This window comes from Ascaphus truei, chromosome 8 (assembly GCF_040206685.1).
Source record: "Ascaphus truei isolate aAscTru1 chromosome 8, aAscTru1.hap1, whole genome shotgun sequence".
Classification (NCBI taxonomy): domain Eukaryota; kingdom Metazoa; phylum Chordata; class Amphibia; order Anura; family Ascaphidae; genus Ascaphus; species Ascaphus truei.
In genome coordinates this window covers 50,811,826-50,830,795 of record NC_134490.1, presented here as the reverse complement: position 1 = coordinate 50,830,795, position 18,970 = coordinate 50,811,826, and the positions used below count along the sequence as shown (strand labels likewise).

The following is an 18,970-nucleotide window of genomic DNA, read 5'->3' as shown; positions in this document are numbered from 1 at the left end:
TACATCTGATGCTTCGTTGTGGAGATATAAACAAAATCTGACATGTCAGGGAGTCGAAAGGTTTCCGTGGTGAGATCGGAAGCCAGAGATTAGGATAATTAAGTTTTTATTTTAAAAAGCAGAGCAGACCATGCTCTGGGTGCCTGATCCTAACATTGTAGCAGGGAATTCATATATGCTTCTGGGGGGATGGCTGAATTAATGACCCAGTGCACATGATATCCTTTTATGCCTTTCTTCTTTACCTCAGTAGTGCTACAAATATTCAGTATAAACCAAATGAATATTGCAAGTCTTTTATCCAAAGATAAGAGTGTACATTAGATTTAAACAATTAACCCCTATGTTGCCAGACGTACTAGCAACACACGTGTCGCAGTCCCTTCTGACCAGGTTTAAACAAGTACATAGGGATACCCCAAAGGATGCATTGCCAACGAAAATAACTGCGATCCAGAAGTTACAATTAGAAACCACAGAATGAAGGTTAAACAAAATGATTGTTTGCTGCTACCTGTTAGTGGTAAAGGAATTTCCCTCGGATGTAAGCCGTCTTTCATGCTAATCTCAGTGGAATGTGATTTTAGCACTCCCTTACACACCTGTAACATCCCTTACACACCTGTAACATCCCTTACACACCTGTAACATCCCTTACACACCTGTAACATCCCTTACATCCCTTACACACCTGTAACATCCCTTACACACCTGTAACATCCCTTGCATACCTGTAACATCCCTTAGACACCTGTAACATCCCTTAGACACCTGCAGCCTCCTTACACACCTACTACCTGTAGCCTCCTTTACACACCTACTGCCTGTAGCCTCCTTTACACACCTACTGCCTGTAGCCGCCTTTACACACCTACTACCTGTAGCCTCCTTTACACACCTACTACCTGTAGCCTCCTTTACACACCTACTACCTGTAGCCTCCTTTACACACCTACTACCTGTAGCCGCCTTTACACACCTACTACCTGTAGCCTCCTTTACACACCTACTACCTGTAGCCTCCTTTACACACCTACTACCTGTAGCCTCCTTTACACACCTACTACCTGTAGCCGCCTTTACACACCTACTACCTGTAGCCGCTTTTACACACCTACTACCTGTAGCCGCCTTTACACACCTACTACCTGTAGCCGCCTTTACACACCTACTACCTGTATCCGCCTTTACACACCTACTACCTGTAGCCTCCTTTACACACCTACTACCTGTAGCCTCCTTTACACACCTACTACCTGTAGCCGCCTTTACACACCTACTACCTGTAGCCTCCTTTACACACCTACTACCTGTAGCCTCCTTTACACACCTACTACTTGTAGCCTCCTTTACACACCTACTACCTGTAGCCGCCTTTACACACCTACTACCTGTAGCCGCCTTTACACACCTACTACCTGTAGCCGCCTTTACACACCTACTACCTGTAGCCGCCTTTACACACCTACTACCTGTAGCCGCCTTTACACACCTACTACCTGTAGCCGCCTTTACACACCTACTACCTGTAGCCTCCTTTACACACCTACTGTCTGTAGCCGCCTTTACACACCTACTACCTGTAGCCTCCTTTACACACCTACTGTCTGTAGCCGCCTTTACACACCTACTGTCTGTAGCCGCCTTTACACACCTACTACCTGTAGCCGTCTTTACACACCTACTACCTGTAGCCTCCTTTACACACCTACTACCTGTAGCCGCCTTTACACACCTACTACCTGTAGCCGCCTTTACACACCTACTACCTGTAGCCGCCTTTACACACCTACTACCTGTAGCCTCCTTTACACACCTACTACCTGTAGCTGCCTTTCATTTCTAGGAGCAGCACTCCGTTTTGTTGTATCAATTGATCAATAATTTTCCTAACTGTTGTCCCACTTATTCAGTCTAATTCAGCGTTATTTCTGATTCATCTTTAATCTCCTGCTCTTATCCTGTGCACACAAGTCACTGGGAAAGTCCCCACTTGTTTTCTACAACACATTGTTGACTTTTCTGGTGGTGGATTCACATTTACAACTTCACTTTAAACACTGCAACATTAGAATTGATGCAGTGTTTTTCCCATTGCTGTTTATCAGCTGCTAATGAGCCATCAATGAAAAACTATATTTGTTTAATAGTGTGTGATATATTTGTTTTTGATGGTAATTTGATTATTCTGATTTTACATTTAAAATGGTAGATGTTTTACATTGTTTTAAGGAATGAAATTGCATTGTGTATACATACCTATCTACCTACCTACATACTGCTCTGTGATTCAAACATTAGGTTATAAAAAGTGTTGACACTTGCATCTGTTTAGGTATTTGTAATGTCATCAGAATCTACAGGAAGTAAACTGCAAGAAACAAAGAATGCAGGAGAAATGTAAATAAAGACAGACGTCACAGCATCAATTAAAAGATGCTCGTTGAACAGGAATAGTAACAGTTTAGTATCAATGCCACACCCTAGTTGAGTAAGCCTGCGGCCATAGTAAGCGCGACGGCACGAGCGGTTTTGCAGAAGCTCCAAAAGCAAACAAGATCTTATCTTGCATTAAACGGGCAATGGATGGAAGGGAAGTAAACATAATTATGGCCCTTTACAAAGCATTAGTAAGATCACACCTTGAGTATGGAGTACAATTTTGGGCACCACTCCTTTCAAAAGACAGGGAACTAGAGAGAGTGCAGAGAAGAGCCACCAAATTAATAAAGGGGATGGACAATCTAACTTCTGAGGAGAGGCTAGCTAAATTTTAGATTTATTTACATTAGAAAAGAGGCGTCTAAGAGGGGATATGATGACTGTATACAAATATATTCGGGGACAGTACAGGGAGCTTTCAAAAGAACTATTCATCCCAAGGGCAGTACAAATGACTCTGGGACATCTCTTAAGGTTTGAGGAAAGGCGATTTCACCAGCAACAAAGGAAAGGGTTCTTTACAGTAAGGGCAGTTACAATGTGGAATTCATTACCCATGGAGACTGTGATGGCAGATACAATAGATCAGTTCAAAAAAAGGTTGGACATCTTTTTAGAAAGGAAAGGTATACAGGGATATACCAAATAAGTAAACATGGGAAGGATGTTGATTCAGGGAATAATCCGATTGACAATTCTTGGAGTCAGGAAGGAATTTCTTTTTCCCCTTATGAGATATCATTGGATGATATGACTCTTGAGGTTTTTTGTTTGCCTTCCTCTTGGTCAATAAGGAAGTATAGATAAAGGATAAAGTATCTGTTGTCTAAATTTAGCATAGGTTGAAGTGATGATTTTTTCAACCTCATCTACTATGTAACTATGATGTCACACGCGCAGCACACCAAAGCCTGTAAGGCAATGTGCACGGCTATAGAGGGCGCGATGGAGCGACCAATTTTTCGCTAGACAAAATCTTTTTATTTTGTCTCGTGATGGCCGGGTCACGTGTGCGGATCAACCAATGAAGGCGAACTGCTCCCGTGACGTCACAGGCACGCCCCCCCAAACATTGAATTGGAGCTGCTCTTGGTCGCGTCACCTCCTCCGTGGCCTGTGGGGACTGGATCACGTCACGCGCGCGCGCCTACTATGTACAAGCCCTAAGAGAAGTATCTTTTGTAAGTAAAGGGGTGACATACATGAGCCTGTTACTATAGCCTGTGCTCCTCGAAGGGTTTTTAGATGCCAGACCACTGCTAGGTTTGAAACATACGTAATACTTGGCATTTCATACTCTAGTCCTTTCTCTTAATGGTACCCACATGGAAGATTAGCTCCTGTTGATTTCATTGGTTGAATATTTGGGGGGGGGGGCGGGGGAGGGCGGCAACAAAGAGATTTCCCAAAACTTTTTAGTGGGATTCTACAACGAAGGAAATAGTAGTGTCAGCGATAAAAACAGTTCGACGTAAAAAAAACTATTACGCTGCGTTTAAGATTATGATAATAAAACAGGAACTTTGTAAAGACTATGGGCCATATTCACTAAGCAGTGCTACACCATAAGAATCCTTCTGGCACTGCTTAGTAAATATAGATCTTCCTGCCCAGAAGGTTCCTTCAGGCAAAACACTGCTAAGTAAACATGGCCCTTCATGGGGTATTCATTTGAATGGGTCCGTAGTTGTTTCTTATTTGATATGTTTGCTGTTATTCACTTTAAAAAAGGAAAATGGCCAGTCCCACGTACTGATCAACTGAACTAAAGGTTGTAATACAGGCAGGAATCTCCCTATAAAGAGGCGGCTGCTGCTGCTGCTGGCATGTAACACATGCTGCTCCTTACATTCTTATACGTCATTGTACTTTGATGTAGGTCAGGTTTTCATAGTTCTATTGACACACCTTCTACTGTTATGTGAAGACCTCAAAGCGGGGATCAAACTCCACTCTTGTAATAAAATCCTTCATTGCCTTCCATCTGTCTAGTGCCCAGTTCTCAAGGCCCACCAATAGGCCAGTATTAGGGATATCCCTGCTTCAGCGCAGGTGGCTCAGTCATTCTGTGCCATAGACTACAATGAAAATGTATGATCATGCAGTTGCTATTTTTAGCTCCCTTTTCCAAAACTGCACCGGTCACCTCTACTGCACAGGCAAAAAAAAAAAAGGACCTGCAAAAGCCTAAAACGTCAAATTGTAGAGATGATGCGCACTGAAAATAAACGTTATTTGTTTTCCTACACTGTGTGACGTGAACTTCCACAATGTGTAAACCACATGTGAGAGCGCAGGGCGTGATCAGTTATACTGTTTGACAAATTATCCATGTTTTGGGCTATTCCGAGGGTACAGGTAACCCCGAAAGGTTAATCAATTGTAATAAACCTTAAGACTGGAGATGTCTACATTCATATATATTATTATGCATGAATACAAAAAATAGCACGTTTTAGAAAATTGACTTCAACAAAAGCTGGCGATTTTTAAATTTGTTCTGTTCCTTTTTCCCCCCCCCCCAATACAACTATACATTTTAGGGAAAATATGGCACAAGCTCTCACTAACATTATCTAGAGAGCTCAGTTCCACGTTCTACGTAAAAGCGTTCAAAACTTTGTGTGTGTGTGTATGTGTGTGTGTACAGCTCAACCCCATTATAACGCTATCCGTTACAACGCAAAATCCGCTTATAACGCGATGTAAGCGTGAATCCCAATGTTCGTATTTATGAATACTTTACCACACGATTATTGTTATCTTAAATACTTTATTGTACAATGTATACAATTGTACATTATTTCTAACGCGATCCACTTATAATGCGATGTGATTCTTTGGACCCCAAGCACAGCGTTATAAGGGGGTTTAGCTGTATATCTATATCTCAAATGGAAATATTACTATGTGCTCATTTGCACACAGGTCTGCAGCCCTACCTTTCACCATTGTTACCCAGCATACAGTGCTTCCAATGCAGCAAGGGATTCTGGGAAGGGACATGCAAATGGCACACAGTGTGCCACCTATTTTGCTTCAAAACCATATAACATGATATATACCTTTCTGTGGAGGGTTTTTGTCACTTTTTTTTTTTACACACACACACCACACACACACACACACACACACACACACACACACACACACACACACACACACACACACACACACACACACACACACACACACACACACGTTATGGTGGGTAAAAAAAAAAGTGACAAAAACCCTCCACAAAAAGGTATATATCATGTTATATGGTTTTGAAGCAAAAAAGGTGGCACACTGTGTGCCATTTGCATGTCACTTCCCAGAATCCCTTGCTGCATTGGAAGCACTGTATGCTGGGTAACAATGGTTATATATATATAATTATACATGCATATACGTTTTGTGTGGAAACAACATTTTTAATGTTGAAGTACAGTTTTTGTAGGAAAATACACATACTTACTCTGTACACTTGGTAGAAGATGTAATTGTGGATTATACGGACGTATCTTGAGTGTAACGGTTTCTCGTTGTTCTTACAGCTAGAAGGAAGAATTGAAGATCTCTATAAAGAACTTAAAGCTTCTAAAGATAGGCTCATGGCACAAGATGCAGCCGCCAAAAATGCAATTCAACAGCTCCATAAGGAGATGGCCTTTCGAACAGATCAGGTAGCATGCGTTTTGCACGAGTATTTTTTTTAAGTCTTTCTACTCCTTTGCAGGTTTACATGGTAGAAGTGGCAACTTTTTTTGTGCGTTGTGAGAGCTTTTTGTAGGACATATTCTTGAATTTGGGAATATTTTGAACACCAACAGTATGTTAGCTACTTTCAGTTTGCTTTTCATTATGTAAGTCGGCTCTCTCCCTAGACTTGTACATGTATCATGGTGGTCTCCGAATGGGAAACAAGTATGGTGGGATTCCATCGTATTGTTAAAAAATGTTGTTAGTCCTACTGACTCTGTCCTCTAACCCTCAACGCCTATTCGCCACCCTTTGCTCCCTTCTCTGCCCAACTATACCTGGCCCCCTACTACCCTCGCACACCTGAATCTACCTTCCGCTAATTCTCCCCTGTGACTGAGGATGAGGTCTGTGTGGTTCTCTCCATCTCGCCCTACAATCTGCCCCCTTAATTCCATTCCCTCACATCTCCTCTGCCCCCGCTCTAGCACACTAAGCCGCACACTAACCTTTCTCTCACCTCCGGCACATTCTCTTCTTATTTTAAACATGCACTCGTGACACCCATTCATAGAAACCCTCTCTTGACCTAGCCTCCCTTTCTAATGACCGCCCTATCTCTCTCCTCCCCTTTGCCTCCAAGCTGCTTGAGTGACTTCTATACAACCACTTGACTCACTTTCTCTGCTCCAATTCCCCACTTGACTCTTTGCAATCTGTTTTTTGTCTTCTACACTGAACTGAGACAACACTAACAAAAGTGGCCAATGACCACAGTTAAGTTTAAGGGTAATTTCTCCTTACTAATTCTCCTGGATCTCTCTGCTGCCTTCGACACTGTTGTTCACCACCTTCTCCTGGACACTTTCCACTCCGTTAGTCTCTGACACAGCCCACTCCTGTCTCCTCCTCTTCACCCCCTTTTCCTATTGGGGTCCCTTAAGGCTCTGTCCTTGGCCCTCTGCTCTTCTCACACTACACCTCTTCTTCTTCACTTGGTGAACTAACACAATCATTTCGTACCATCTCTGTGCCGATAACGCCCAAATGTATCTCTCCTTTCCTGACCTCCTATCTTTTTGTCCCGTGTCACCAACTGTCTATTTGCAATCTCCTCCTGGATTTCTTACCATTACCTGAAGCTTAACATGTCCAAAACAGAACTAATGTACTTTCCCCCTTTCACTGCGACCCCCCCCCCCCCTAGACCAAAACTCTCCTTCACTGTCAATAATACACCAAACCTGCTGTCAAGGGGTCATCTTTACTCTGATCTCTCCTTCATCACACACTCAGTCCCTCACAAAGTCCTGCTGTCTCCACCTCTGAAATACTGCAAGGTTACACCATTTTCTCATGATGCAATTAAAATCCTAATTCACTCATCTTGTCCCGCCTTGATTACTGCAAACTTCTCCCAGTTGGCATTCCCCTTATCTGGCCGTCCCAACTCCAACCCATCCAAAATGCTGCTTCCAGACTCATCTACCTCACCCGCTGCTCCACTATGCAAATCACTAAACTGGTTTCCCATATCCTCTAGAATTAAATGTAAAAGTTCTGACTTAGAAAGCTCTCACGATGCTGCCCCCCCTTACATCTTGGCCCTCAACCCACACCCCTACGTTCTCCCACATCTGCTTTCCTCCTGCCTTCTTACCTCCTCACTCCTGCGGCTGCCTACAAGACTGCCCCCTCTCTCTGGAATCCCCTACCATGCATTATCAGACTCTTCCCCCAGCTTTCAGATGTTTAAACACTCACCTTTTCAAGGTAGCCTCTGTCATACCCCCAACATCCAACTCGCGCCCCCTCCCCTCCCCCAGCCAAATCCACACCCTCCAACCTGAAAGGGATCAGCTGTGTGGCTGGATCATACTCCATCCTGATGTATACTCCGTTCCACAATAAGCAGCCACTTTACCTTTTTGTTTCAACATGTGTCCCTTATTCCCTCTAGAGTGTAAGCTCTCAGGATCAGGGCCCTCATTACCTTCTGTATCTGTGTGCGCAGTTTTGTCCTTATTTGATATGTAACTCCGTTTATGTCATTTACATCTCTCTGTACGCCCCTTGTGTTGGCGCTTCACAAATAAATAATAATTGTCAATCTGATTATAAACACATCCCTGTTAGCAAAAAAACATGATGCTTATGCGTTTCATGAACAACAACTAACTATCTAAAAACACTCTCTCAGCGCTCGATCCAACAATAATGTGTGAAAAATGGTGAATACACTAAAACAATTTTTTGTGTAAGTGCAAAAATCAGCAGCAAGGGGACAACAAACAATAGATGGTTCCAAATCTACTAAACAAAATACATATACAAAAGCAGTGTTCCCGGCGCTAATGAGTTGATGTCCACAATACCATACTCCAAAGACAGTCCTGGATGGAACTGACAGTCCTGGCAGATGGATGGATACACCAACAAAAGTTCTGAATGGAGGTAAATAGTCCTCAGAATTGATTCCAGGTGGTTTCTGTAATCACATAAGAACAAATACACACCAATTGCGCAGTATAATAGATCACAATGCCCTAACCAAAAACGGGAAAATCCCAACTTACAAGATATGCTCTTGTTGGTTCAGGGAGAGAATCTGTTACAGGCCCCTTCTCCACCTCAGTGTCCACGGACCCCACGTGGTTGACAGGATGATCCTCCTTGTACTGGATGGCGCCCTTGCGGGAGCAGCATACACCGCAACAGCCAATGTACAAAGAAAATAAAACAGCCTAGTGTAATACGCATATACACTTTAATACAATTAAAAAAGGCCACACTACCCACACTTACAATAAGTAAGGGCAAAGTGGTGCCACTTACGAATGCCGTCCGCAACCTGCTTCCAACCAGGCAGGAACGGAGACGCACACAGTCACACGCCGATTGATGACGTCAGCGGCGCGACGCGGGTCACCTCTCCAGCACCGGATGGATTCAGTAGTGGTCGGCACACACGCACAGTACTAAGCTCCTCCCTACGCGTTTCGTGACCATGTGTCACTTCCTCGGGATGGTGGAGCTTAGTGGACAAAATACTTAAATACAGGCAAAATACATAGACTCGCCCACAAATGGGCGGAGACAGTATAATTAAGAAAGTGCTATAGGGACAAATGCAGCTAACACTAAACGGACCGCTGATGGGGTAAAAAAAAGTCCTAATAGCACATGTGTCATTAAACAACAATACCAAAGTGATAAAAAACTAAGTAATGGTGATTAACCCATTAGCGCCGGGAACACTGCTTTTGTATACGTGTTATGTGTTTCATGCTGTAGAACTATTATAATGTTAGGAATGCATAACATGATTTCATTGTATATACTAGAAGCAATGTTTTATCTGTGTATATTATACAATTATCATGCAGACCTACATGGAAGTGGTGACTCATTTCTTCGGCCACGTGCTTAATTCATGTTTACTAGAGGGAGCTCCCAGCATTGGCAGTACACATAGTGAATAATATTTATTTGAAATATTCACATGTTAACATTACATTTAATATTCATACAGTATACCGTTCTTCATTATACAGATATATATAAATATATATATATATATATATATATATCAAAACAAAACAAAAACATTAAGGAGCGCCTACTATAACAACCTATAAATTGTGAGTGAATTAGCTACTGTGTTGAAACAACCAATGGGGTGGCCAGGGGGGGGTTAATAATATAAGATGGATCCTATGTTAAAAAATGACTAATAAAATTTTAATAAAAAATGCTATAAAAAATATATAAAAGTAACAAAAAAACTTTAATACTAAAAATAAAAATGAATAGCTTTAGATGTATACCAAAACCTTAAAAAACATAGAGTCCCGTTCCAATAGAGTGCATCCAGGTAAAGGCAGCCCGTTTGAAAGGGACACAACTCCCTTGGAAATACCTATGAGAGAAAATGAGAAAAAAACAGGCGCACACCTAGTGCATTAAAGTATACAACAGCCAGAAGAAAGAAGCAAGATCTTTGGTTCCCGGAGGGACTTCCTGTTGCGGGGCACACGCCGGGAGGACGTCACTTCCGGTGAAGGAGTTTGTACTACACGTGTGGAGGAGGAAAACTCCATGCTGATCGAGACGCTGCCAGTGGCTTATGAGGGCCAATCTCATAACTGCTCTTTTTATTGTTTGATTTGTGAGTGGGCATTTGTCTATTTTTTAATGTTCCATAAAATGATTGTTATACTTTAATGCACTAGGTGTGCGCCTGTTTTTTTCTCATTTTCTCTCATATATATATATATATATATATATATATACAGTGCTTGACAAATCACCCAAAAATCTACTCGCCGAACCAAAAAATCTACTCGCCACCTAGTCCCGCCCCAACCCCGCCTCTAGTCCCACCCCCAACCCCGCCTCTAATCCCGCCCCCAGACCCGCATTTAAAAAAACCATAAATGAAATAAATTGAATAAATTCCTAGTAAGAACATTCGTTTTTGACATAAGTTTATTTATTGTATTACATTATACTACAATTAGTCCTTGTGTGTGTGTGTATAATTGTCGAATCTAGAAAAAAAAGCCAGATGTGAAGGACTAGTTTCCTGCACCCCTTAACTAGTGCCTGGATGCCCCGCTTTACAATATTTAAAGCAGCAATCCCGCCTGGGATCTACCTGATCCGCAGACCCTCAATGTCCAGGTACCTCATTCCCGCAATGTTATGGAGAGTGGAGACAGAGAGAGGTGAGACAGAGAGAGGTGAGACAGAGAGAGGGTGTGACAGAGAGAGGGTGAGACAGAGAGAGGGTGAGACAGAGAGAGGGTGAGACAGAGAGAGGGTGAGACAGAGAGAGGGTGAGACAGAGAGAGGGTGAGACAGAGAGAGGGTGAGAGAGACGGAGAGAGAGGGTGAGAGAGACGGAGAGAGAGGGTGAGAGAGACGGAGAGAGAGGGTGAGAGAGACGGAGAGAGAGGGTGAGAGAGACGGAGAGAGAGGGTGAGAGAGACGGAGAGAGAGGGTGAGAGAGACGGAGAGAGAGGGTGAGAGAGAGGTTGAGAGAGGGTGAGAGAGACGGAGAGAGAGGGTGAGAGAGACGGAGAGAGAGGGTGAGAGAGACGGAGAGAGAGGTGAGACGGAGAGAGAGTGTGAGACGGAGAGAGAGTGTGAGACGGAGAGAGGTGAGAGACGGAGAGAGGGGTGAGAGACGGAGAGAGGGTGAGAGACGGAGAGAGGGTGAGAGACGGAGAGAGGGTGAGAGACGGAGAGAGGGTGAGAGACGGAGAGAGGGTGAGAGACGGAGAGAGGGTGAGAGACGGAGAGAGGGTGAGAGACGGAGAGAGGGTGAGAGACGGAGAGAGGGTGAGAGACGGAGAGAGGGTGAGAGACGGAGAGAGACGGAGAGAGGGTGAGAGACGGAGAGAGGGTGAGAGACGGAGAGAGGGTGACTGTGGGGGGATGGGTTGACTGGGTGGGGTGATTGGGGAGATGGGTTGACTGGGTGGGGTGATTGGGGGTGTGGGGTGACTCGGTGGGGTGATTGGGGGGGTGGGGTGACTCGGTGGGGTGATTGGGGGGGTGGGGTGACTCGGTGGGGTGATTGGGGGGGTGGGGTGACTGACTGGTTGATTGGGTGGGGTGACGGGGTGTCTGACTGGGTGGGGATTACTGACTGTCTGACTGGGTGGGGTGACTGGGTGACTTGGCGACTGGGCAGGGGGTGGGATGACTGACATTTTACTGACTGGGTGGGGGGTATGACTGACTGGGTGGGGGGGGGTATGACTGACTGGGTGGGGGGGGGGTATGACTGACTGGGTGTGGGGGGGGTATGACTGACTGGGTGGGGGGGTATTACTGACTTTATGACTGACTGGGTGGGGGGGTGACTTACTGACTGAGTGGATGGGTGACTGAGTGGGTGGGTGACTGACTGGGTGGGTAGGTGACTGACTGGGTGGGTGGTGGGTGACTGACTGGGTGAGTGGGTAGGTGACTGACTGGGTGGGTGGTGGGTAGGTGACTGACTGGGTGGGTGGTGGGTAGGTGACTGACTGGGTGGGTGGTGGGTGGGTGACTGAATGGGTGGGTGGTTAGGTGACTGACTGACTGGGTGGGTGGGTAGGTGACTGACTGGGTGGGTAGGTGACTGACTGACTGGGTGGGGGGATGACTGGGTGGGTGGGTAGGTGACTGACTGGGTGGCTGGGTAGGTAGGTGGGTAGGTAGGTGACTAACTGACTGGGTGGGTGGGTAGGTGACTGACTGACTGGATGGGTGACTGACTGGGTAGGTAGGTGACTGACTGGGTGGGCGACTGACTGCCTGGGAGCATTTAGCCACCCCCCCCCCAGCCTGTCTCTCTCTTCTCCCCCCCGTCTCTCTCTCAGTCCTCTCCCCACTCCAGCCTGTCTCTCTCTCTGCTCTCTCCCCAGTCCAGCCTGTCTCCCCCTTGCATCTCTATTCACCCCCCCCCCTCCTCCCCCAACTCCGTTCACCCCCCCTTACCTCCGTTCACCCCCCCTCTTACCTCCGTTCACCCCCCCCCCTTACCTCCGTTCACCCCCCCCCCCTTACCTCCGTTCACCCCCCCCCTTACCTCCGTTCACTCCACCCTTGCATCACCGTTCACCTCTCCTGCACATCGCCCGCCCCGCGCGGCCTAAACGGGAGGCCGCAGCAAGAGCGGAGCGAGGCGCCTGCTGCAGGGGGGAATAGATCTGGGACCCGGCAGCCCGACATGGCGCTGGTGGCACCGAGTGTAAGTGTGCGTCCCCTCCCCCCCGGTACCTGCTCGGGCCCGGCCCACCGCAGCCTCCCAGTCCGGCAGAGGGTGGTGTGCGTCCCCTCCCCCCCGGTACCTGCTCGGGCCCGGCCCACTGCAGCCTCCCGGTCCGGCAGAGGGTGGTGTGCGTCCCCTCCCCCCCGGTACCTGCTCGGTCCCGGCCCACTGCAGCCTCCCGGAATAGCCGCCGCAGCTCTGCAGGGGATGGTGTAAGTGAGCGTCCCCCCTTCCCCCGGTACCTGATCGGGCCCGGCACACCGCAGCCTCCCGTGATATAGCAGCCCCAGCTCTCACACACACACACCACACACACCACACACACCACACACACACCACACACACCACACACACCACACACACCACACACACCACACACACCACACACACCACACACACCACACACAGACACTACAAGAAACGGAGCCGGGAGTCCCACTCACCAGAGGTATGTGGGTATCTGGGCCTGCGGGCGACATCGAGGTCTGCGGGTGACATCTGGGGGCATTGGGGGGGAAATTTAGTATGTGGGGGCATGCGGGGGACATCCGCATGGGAAACGTGGCCGGACGGGGACGCGCTGGATCCAGCAGTCAACTTTGCTTGCGCGCTGCGCGCTGGGGACGGAAGTGAGAGCCCCTGGCAGCAAGCGGGGATCGTGGGCAGGGGAGGGGGGAGAGAGAGGCTGACCCAGAGCTGCCAGCCGGTCCTCTCCCCACGTCAGACCAATCAGGGAGAGGAATTTTTTATTTATTTATTTATTTTAAAAAAAAAAAATTTGAAAATTTTGGCGCGAGCAGGGGAATTAATAGAGCCGCAGCACGGATCGCCAGTGGCCTAAATCCACTCGCAACGGGCGAGTTGTTATCATTATTTGTCGAGCACTGTATATAGTATATATATATATATATATATATAGTCAGATAAGGCAGTTGGCACTCCAATAGGTGCTGGTAAGCCACAGGTGCACGTCCCATATAGAGAATGTAGTTATACGTTACCGTTCCAAGGATTGGTAAACAAGAGACAGCACTCAATGTTGAAAATCAAAGTGTATTAGTGAAAGTAAAAATAAAAATGTTCTCTGGATGTATTTTTGCTTTCACTAATACACTTTGATTTTCAACATTGAGTGCTGTCTCTTGTTTACCAATCCTTGGAACGGGTAACGTATAACTATTATATATATATATTCTTTTGATCGTATTCCCTTTGCATCTAGAGGGCTATAAATATTATATAATTTCAACACTTTCCAGTCCCGGCTATGATTTGGGGGAATAAAGTAAAACTCTAATCATGTACAATGTACAGGAAGTCTCATACTGTACATATTCTTTGGTCAGCTCTAAAATAGTGTAGCTGGAGATCCATCGACATATTCCAGGGGTGCCAACTCCTGTCCCCAAGGGCCACCAACAGGTCAGGTTTTCAGGATATCCCTGCTTCAGCACAGGTGGCTCAGTCGTTGACTTGAGCCATCTGTGCTGAAGCAGGGATATCCTGAAAACCCGACCTGTTATGACCCTTGAGGACAGGAGTTGGTCCCTCATGACATTCTATCCATATCATAGACACATGCTCTATAGCCTCATATCTGAGGGATAGAAGCGGTTGATTTATTAATTTCTCGTTTTAGGCAAATAAAAAGTGTGAAGAAGCCCGACAGGAGAAAGAAGCATGGTTATGAAGTACGTCCGAGGAGAAAAGAATCCCTCGATCTTCGGAAAGAGAAGGAAACGCTGGAACGCCGGCTTAGGGAAGCGAACAAGGAGATTGAGAAACACAGCGTGAGAATCAAACAGCTCACTCAGGAGAAGGGAAGGTTACACCAGCTGTACGAGGCAAAGGTACGTGACAACGGAGGCTGCCAGAAGAAATGATCTTTAAATTCATATAAAAGAGGTGTATATCGTTAGTACAGGTTGCCAGTATACTCCTGGAAACAAGGCTTTTATGAAAACTAGAACATTAGATCCATCAGAGCCAATGTAAATTTGCCTCGTCCAAATAAATAATCTTTGTCTTCTGAGAAGTTCCTATGCAACGTTAATGTTTAGCTGACGTCTGACCAATGAGTTGTATCGCAACCTGCCAAGGAAACACAGCTTAATATAATCTATACACATAATTGCATCTGATCTGGATCATTTAGTTGGTGTGCCAAGGTTGTTTGTAGTATGAATTGGTAATGTCAAGCTTTCTTCAGATTTCTTATCCCACACAATTTGCAAAAATATAATTGCTAATGTTTTTTATTTCAGTCTTTTTTACTTAATTTCTTCGCAAGTTTTAGATTAATTTTTTTTAATTGCACAGACATGAACATATTTCACACATGGTGTTGTGCGCGACTTTTGTGACCTTAAATACTGTACTCTACACAAAGTAGACTAATAAAGAGAGATTACACCCATAGTGTGAGTTGCCCACTGTAAAGACCAATACCACAAACAAAAATGAAGTTTTTAAGATCAAGTCCGTAAATGAGGAAAATGTGGATCTCTCTCTCTCTCTCTCTCTCTCTCTCTCTCTCTCTCTCTCTCTCTCTCTCTCTCTCTCTCTCTCTCTCTCTCTCTCTCTCTCTCTCTCTCTCTCTCTCTCTCTCTCTCTCTCTCTCTCTCTCTCTCTCTCTCTCTCTCTCTCTCTCTCTCTCTCTCTCTCTCTCTCATTGGGGTGGGTGTGCTGCCACCTTGTGGCATTTCAACACAATTTCTTATTTTATGCATCAAGGATTAAAAATAAATAAATGCAAAACCACTTGTGAGCACATTCCCACGTCTGAGACAGGTCTGCAACCCTACCTTTCCCCACTATCTCTCAGCAGACAATGCTTTCACTGCAGCCAGGGATTCTGGGAAATGACATGCTAATGAGCTTGCATATGATTTTAGTATAGCACTTTACATCAGACATCCCACCTGTATCTAAGCAATAGTTAATAAAGGCGGGAAAACTGTACACATACAGAAGGACTTTCCTGCTCTAATGTGCAGTACAAGAAATGCAGAGTTCACCAACAAGACATCATGGGTAAAAGAGCATATAACACTAGTTTTAATTCACTGCTTTGGACAACCACATAGAAAGAAGGTGGAGATACCATGTATATTTTTATGTCCTAAAGTGTAAGGACTGCCAGCTAACTGGGCAGCTCTAAGCATAGATAACTACCGTATATTTGATTAAATGCAGTTGTGACATTAGAATTGCTACTTAAATGAGATCTCGGATCACAGGGAGAGTGCTGGCACATAGAGATCCAGCAATAGCATCCAACGGTTACATTGTTACTAGTTACCTCTGCACTTCTAACTGTAGGGAAATAATCAATATTTCAATGTCAACAACACATTTATCCAGTATTTCTGGTAGCCGATGTCAGACAGAGGACAACACAAAATATTGCTGTTATTGAAAGCTGTTTTTTATTTTATTTAGGAAAGTGAAGCCGGTAGACAGAATCGAGAAATTGAAAAACTTAAAGAAGAAATCAACTCGTATGTTATTAAAGTAAAATGGGCTCAAAACAAGCTGAAAACTGAGATGGACACACACAAGGTTCGTGTAAAATCTCATGCAGTTTACGGAGACCGTCTCAATTGCTCTCTGTAATATCAAAGATCTGTTTTCATCACAAATGTAGTTCTCTCTTTCCTAAGCTCTGTTTTTCCGCTTGCATCTCTTCTACTCATCTGTTTGTCCCTGGAGCTTAATCCTCAAAGTGGCTTTAAGAACTGTATGAAACGTTGATCGTGATTCCAAGGGCTATACTGTATGTCTAAAGTGCCATTGCAGTGTTTCTTTAGTCACTGTTGTATATGCACTTGAATTGCTATCACATTTTGGTGAATATTCTGCATAGCGTGATTTGTTTCTAGGAAAGGAACATTCTTTATTTTATTATTTAGGGAACAAATACAAGGTTGTTCCGTGCAAGATGCTCAACTTTCACTTGATATTACTGGGGGTACATCTTCTTAATTCAATAAAGCAGAAGAGACTAAGATCACCTTAGAGTAATTGCAAAAAGACATTGGGCCTTATAGACCTAAGCCAGGGGAGGCCAACTCCAGTCCTCAAGGGCCACCAACGGATCCGGTTTTAAGGATATCCCTGTTTCAGCACAGGTGGCTCAGTCTTCGACTGAACCACTGATTGAGCCGCCTGTGCGGAAGCAGGGCTATCCTTAACCTGACCTGTTGTTGGCCCTTGGGAACTGGAGTTTGCCTCTCCTGACCTAATCTGCTTGAGATTGCTTAATTGTATTGTGGTTTTTTGTTCTTCCTCCAAGGAAACCAAAGACAGACTTGTAAGCACAACGGCAAAGCTAAACCAAGCAAAGGAAGAAGCAGACCAAATCCGAAGGAATTGTCAGGAAATTATTAAAACCTATCAAGTACGCTTTCTCTTCATATTCATGTCATTGGGTGTCTGTTTGTTAGACTATATGAAGCATCCCAAGGACATTGAGATATATATATATATCTCTCTATCTATCTAGATATAGATAGATATAGATTTATCTATATATATATATCTATATCTATCTATCTATATATATATATATATATATATATATATATATATATATATATCTATATATCCAATAAAGAATATCACTTGTGAGCACATTTACATCTTAGACATGTCTGCAACCCTGCCTTTCAACCATTATCACCTAGCATTCAGTGCTCCCACTGCAGCAAGGGATTCTGGGAAATTACATTCAAATGAGCACACAATGTGTCACCTTTTGCCTGAAATATCCATACACGTGGAGCCCATTTAAACAAATGCATCGCCATTCACACAGCTTTTAAGCACAGCATGGGACTAGCAAAGCAAGTCAAACCACTCACAGACATGTTTCAACCTTGATGGGTATCATCAGTGTGAGGTTGGTTTATACTTGCTTTGCAATATTTCTAGGCTGGGTAGGTTTACCATTACACATTTTAAGTTATGGTGGGTGAAAAAGGCAACAAAAAAACTCCACTGTTAGCATATAGCCAATAAAGAATATCACTTGTGAGCACATTCACATGTCTTAGACAGGTCTGCAACCCTGCCTTTCACCATTATCCCCAGCATACAGTGCTCCCACTGCAGCAAGGGATTCTGGGAAATGACATGCCAATGAGCACACAATGTATCACCTTTTGCCTGGAATATCCATACACATGGAGCCCATTTAAGCAGATGCATCGCCGTGCACACAGCTTTTAAGCACAGCATGGGACTAGCAAAGCAAGTCAACCCACTCACAGACATGTGATATTCGACAAACCTATACATTTACACGCCCCGGGCGAGTGGATTTAACATCGTGGTGAGCTCCTATTGGCCCAAGTAGCACACGTTTGGTACTAGGTGGCGAGTAGATTTTTTGGTGATTTGTCGACCACTGTGTATATATATATATATATATATATATATATATATATATATATATATATATATATATATATATATATATATATATATATATATATAATCTCACATCTCTATATCCCAATGATGCACCTAATATGACATTTTATTTAGTACATTACTATGTATTTTATCTGTATAAAGTGTAGGTCATTTAGTTCAATACTTTGGCCAAAACATTTCAGGCCTGCGATCACGTCACGGTGACCCGTGTCAGCAGGTCCTACACTACCAATATTATACTGTCTTACGTATTTCTTCCCCTGCATAGAGAGAAGAGGAAACACAACACTGCAGCCAACAGCGTGGGGTGCGTGGCATGTATGCGGGGCCTGATGGGTTAACATTAAGAAGTACTGTATGTGATGCAGTATGTGTGAGCTACAGTGCAGCTAAAAACCAGAAGTGCCCTAATAATGTCTTCTGTTGTATACATTAGATCAGGGGTGCGCAAACTTTTGTTGCTACGCCCCCCTGCCTGCTCTCCCCCGGTGCTCGTGCCCCCCCCCTTATCTTAGTGCGGCGTCAAATGACGCCGCTGGGTCATGTCACATGATCCGCGGTGTCATTTGGTGCCGCGTTGCCATGGAGACGCGTCCTGAAGCCGGATGAATCTCAGTAAGTTGAGTTGCAGAGGTCTCGCACGGT

The 18,970-nt window shown here is 44.7% G+C and overlaps 1 protein-coding gene across 1 annotated transcript in view; it reads left to right on the top strand.

Annotated features, from left to right (window-relative positions):
* The window catches only part of CCDC186 (coiled-coil domain containing 186), a 73,428-nt gene that overhangs the window by 18,843 nt on the left and 35,615 nt on the right, over window positions 1-18,970 (top strand). The window contains 6 exon segments of the mRNA XM_075611949.1: window positions 5,982-6,110; window positions 14,529-14,565; window positions 14,568-14,591; window positions 14,594-14,739; window positions 16,331-16,450; window positions 17,184-17,288. Of these exon segments, the coding sequence (XP_075468064.1) occupies window positions 5,982-6,110; window positions 14,529-14,565; window positions 14,568-14,591; window positions 14,594-14,739; window positions 16,331-16,450; window positions 17,184-17,288 (561 nt within the window).